This window comes from Frankliniella occidentalis, unplaced genomic scaffold (assembly GCF_000697945.3).
Source record: "Frankliniella occidentalis isolate FOCC.00 unplaced genomic scaffold, Focc_3.1 Scaffold61, whole genome shotgun sequence".
NCBI classification, from domain to species: Eukaryota; Metazoa; Arthropoda; class Insecta; order Thysanoptera; family Thripidae; genus Frankliniella; species Frankliniella occidentalis.
Genome location: NW_026267191.1, coordinates 1,179,552 through 1,184,113, shown reverse-complemented (window position 1 = coordinate 1,184,113; position 4,562 = coordinate 1,179,552). Strand labels below are relative to the sequence as shown.

The 4,562-nt window shown below is 40.7% G+C and overlaps 1 protein-coding gene across 1 annotated transcript in view; it reads left to right on the top strand.

Annotated features, from left to right (window-relative positions):
• Positions 1–4,562, top strand: part of LOC113205301 (calcium-activated potassium channel slowpoke) — a gene marked incomplete at its 3' end in the record, with an annotated part of 72,767 nt that overhangs the window by 55,515 nt on the left and 12,690 nt on the right. The window contains 4 exon segments of the mRNA XM_052267930.1: positions 764–826; positions 1,464–1,496; positions 1,570–1,714; positions 3,428–3,487. Coding sequence (XP_052123890.1) covers positions 764–826; positions 1,464–1,496; positions 1,570–1,714; positions 3,428–3,487 — 301 coding nt within the window.

Below are 4,562 nucleotides of genomic sequence, written 5' to 3'. Positions count from 1 at the left end.
TTAAGGTTTAAGGAATGTCTCATTCCTTCTTTTGAACAAGCAGTGGCACGTCCGATTTCGGCGCAATGCAAAGGCGAAAATTTAGACGAGGCGCTACTAAACTTGTTTTACAAGGGAATGCAAAATCACTTAGCGTTTTAAAAACATTCAGTTTCAATTTTTACCGGGGACAGAACGCTAATTTTTTATTCCTGGATCAACATTCCCGTGAGAACCGGTTCTGAGGCCTTCAGGGGGGTCACGCATATTACAAGATTTGAGGGAGAAGGGAAACTATTTACTTTACATAGCACTTTGATTGGTCTTAAGGTTGTAAAAGTAAGTTTTCCCGCAAGTGCATTGAAATTTAACTCTTCTATACTGGAAAACATAAGTGTGTGGATGTCGCACAGTTGTAGGTGTGTGAATGCCCATTCGTACACTAAAGGGAGTAGATGTGTAAATTTTCCTTAGGAATTCACATATTTCTGCTTCCGTGAGTACAAATTTTGTTCACGCACCTACAGGAGTGCGACATTCACACACTCGTGTTTCCACTTTAGGCAAAATATTTCACTGTCTTCGAGTGGAAAACTTAATTACAGCGTTTGAGTATATAGCTTGCATACTGTCAACCCTGAATCCAATTGAAATGCCGACTAAAAGTTACTGTATCCCTTAAAAATAATTTGTAAACGACCCTTAATATTTCGCCTTTGGGTTGGAGTCCCACTGCAGCGTGGGAGTACAGCGGTTGACCCGGTGTGCTTTCTGTCCGTTCCAGATGAACACCACCCGCCGCCCACCTTCACTCCGCCAGAGCTGCCAAAGAAGGTTCACATACGAGGTACATTTCTCGTTCAAAAGTGTACCTTCTACTGCCCATAACGAAAAGAATAAATTTAAGAAACGTCCGTAAAAGTAAAGAAGTTCGACACTCCTAAATTAATACGCGGCTTCCGTACTTCTGTGACGAAAGAACACAGCAAAACTATTAAACATGAGGCATTTCTACATGTGGAAATACCAAAATCTCGGAGGGCTAGCACTAAGAGATTTGTACCCTGACTTAAAATTATGTCCTCGATCTAAGGAGTTAAGTGTGGCAGAGTTGCACAAATTCATATGTAGAAAGGAAAACCACCGAAGCAGAACCGTCAACGGTTTTCCATCTGTACAAAGCTGTAAGATAATTAGAGGCTGCATGGCCGTATCAGCTGGTGCATGCAGTACAATCGGAAAACGGTTTAAGCCCAATTTCACGCACTTTTTTAACCACTAACATTTCCATTAAGTGATAAAAACATACGCGGTAACGTTAAAGAAAAAGGTAAAGAATAGCGTAACTTATGATTACTTGCAAAGAGCAGAATTTTTGTTTTTTCTCTAACGAAAAATGTCTGAGGCTATAAAAATATTTGCATTTAAAGTGATTCGTAAATTATTTTAGGAGCAACACAGTTTCATAAAATGCTTGATTTCAGGTGAACAAGTTAAGGACCGAGAAGACGTTTCATGTGAGTCTTATCTTATTGAGGCCAACCGCTGATGACACGACGCCTTCATGTGAAACCATTTAATTCGTTTCAGTACTGGGAAACAACCGCAACGGGCGCAGCATGTCAAACGCACTGGTGAACTCGACCAACAAGCAGGTGAACAAGGTGAAGCCCACCGTGACCCGCACAAATAACGAGGGACTGACATCTCCGAGCCAGCAGGGGTACAACAAGCTGTAAGTAGATTTCGACCTACGTTACTTCGACTAATAAGAAGTTTGAAAAAGAGGACTTTGCAAAATTTTAAGTTGTCCAGGCAACCCAAAGGCCAAGATCACATATCTTTTCAATCTGCTGCTTTATATTTGCTTGCGAAAAGAAAGGAAATAATATCTGCTGAAAATTTGCTGAATAGATTCTCGCAAGTTAAGCTTTTATTTTCGAATAAAATCGATCTCGTTGCAGCAGATTTCTTTTTCAACGTTTCGGGGCCCATTTTAAAGGGTATAAAACCTATAATAATTATAGCTCCATTAACAGGGTAAACTACTCTCATAACTAGCACTCTGGAAACTCAAGTGTGGTACTGTCTAACAGTTATAAGTGCAATACCACGAGTATCGCACTTTATAGTGTAGTACCACACATGTATAACACTTAAAAGTCCAACCCAACTTAAAAGTGTGATACATGTGTGGTACTACACTTTGAAGTGTGATACTCAAGGTATTGCACTTATAACTGTTGGACAGTACCACACTTGAGTTTCCAGAGCAAAACCTGTTCGCGAATTCAGCACTGCCGAAGTGAAAGTGTACCGGACATTTTTTTGAATGCGCTGCTGTGCATAGTCCCTTTCGCCTGTGTTCGGCACTATGATCTCTGCGCAGTATGCAGTCCCGCATACTCTGGAAGAAATTTCTACATCCCCAGGCAATTTAAATCCTGACTCGAATTCCATGTTTTTCATTCAAGAACAGCCCTTTTCTATTTTCGGTGCAGAAACAACAATGAAAAAGAGCAAACCAATCCAAAAATATGAAACAAATATCTACTATATATTTGGTTCTTATTCTTATATAAACCTGCCTATCCCGCGTTTCATAGCTACAGCAGCTATATAAATTATTGCTAGTACCTCCTAGCATTTATTGTTGCATAAGGCTGCAGCCACATTTGCCAACCTTGTTTGTTTCTCTTTAATACCGAATGCAATGCTAAGGGAAGTTCTTAGTCTTACTTAAGTCAGCGCTAACTGGAAACGTAAATAGAAAAGGCAGCAGTACTCAAAGAAGCCGTTTCTTCTCGGGCGCGCGTTTATTTCTACAAGCGGTGTCTCATGAGCATGGCTTGCTTTAGAACCCCACAAAGTCGAGGGATGTGCAACGATTGAACCATTTACATGCTTTCGATCTCCAGAGTTATGTCAGTGTTTAGAGCTATCTATTCTCTATCGTTTCGTAGTTACATATGTCTATTACAATGTCAACGCAAACTGTGCAATGTGGCTATGATGTCTGCTGCTCATGTTTAACTAGTTTCCCCACCGAAACAAGTGCACAGAAGAACAGTCCTGAGATCTTTAAGATACCACCCTTAGCCGGGCTAGTCATTCATAGTAAACCTGATTGTTCATTAAACCTGACAATGTTTCCCTTTCATTTGGTTTTAACTCAAAACATACAGCACTAAATCGCACCTAGAAACTCTATTTTCATTTTTTTCCCTTGCTGATTAATTAAAATCTTTTTACAACACTCTACTACACGAGTATGTGGGATGTCAATATGGCAAGCGGAACACAAATCTATCAGGTTCTGCATGACTCAAAGTAATGCTTGTGCCAGAAAGGGTCTTGACGCTATTGTCACATTTCAATGTGCTCTTCATACAATTCTTTCGCGTTCAGCAGGTCTTCCGTGCATGGTGTGATTCTCCTGTGATTTCAGGGCTCAAGAGGATACAACATATTCCGGCTATCATCTGGCCTATGAAGTGAAAAAACTCATGTACGCTCAGTTCCCGTTTATTTCTTTAGAATGCCTTCGTACTTGTGCTGTTGCCGTACTATGTGGTTAGAATGGGACGCTCACTGGGGTCGAAATTGGCGTAGATGATAGGCTAGGCGACTTTCAACAACTTAACCAGTTAATTAACAGCTTTTGATCAGGCGCATAGAAGTAAAAACTCATTGATTGGAGCTATTTTTGTGTTATACTCATATTTCGCAACTACAATTGCAAACGTCTCCTCTGTTGAAATTTTTAGCTGGTTTCATCTTAAAGTGTTGTTTTACCTCATTCATCAACTTAGTAGTATAGACAATAGGTAGCCTCTTTGCTCGTCTCGTGTACTCACACTACGGCCATTAGGGTCTACAATGGTGCACCGCGGTAAGGGTTTGTGTAGGCCAAAGGCGTTCGACTACAGACAGCATGCGTCTTGACGGCAAGAATAAACATCAAGCTCACGGGAACATATCTCCAGTCGCTTACTCACACTGAGTGACCTGCGTTGGTCCGCCTTTCGAACGAGAGAAAAGTCTCACTCAGAATACAATCACTGTTCGCGCCAACCAACGCCGCGCAGTGTCAGCAAGCGACCCGGCCAGACAGAGCGAACGATTTTATTTATTGCTTGAATTTCTGCATGGTTTGTCCGAGTTTATTTGCACATTCTGCACGGGGCACTCGGCACGTAGCTTATTTGCATGGACCTCAGGATGCCCCCCCCCCCCAAAAAAAAACTGTAATTCTAAACCTCTACATTTCAATAACCTTATCTGAGCCGTGTAGTAATTCATACATTTTTATAAATATCCGAAACGTAAGTTTAAAACCAAAACGGATGATTTTCCAAGTCCATCACTCTCTCAAATGATCCAAAGGTGCAATGTCTTTCGAGTATACTTCGTATAGTTTACTCTCAAAACTGTACTGAAATTTCGCAATATTTAATTTTTGTTATTAAGATTTGACTTTTTTTTCTTGTGATCAGATTAGCAAACTGTTTAACTTGTCTTCTCTAGATGCAACAAGCCCCCCCTCCTGAGTATCGCACTTTATAGTGTAGTACCACACATGT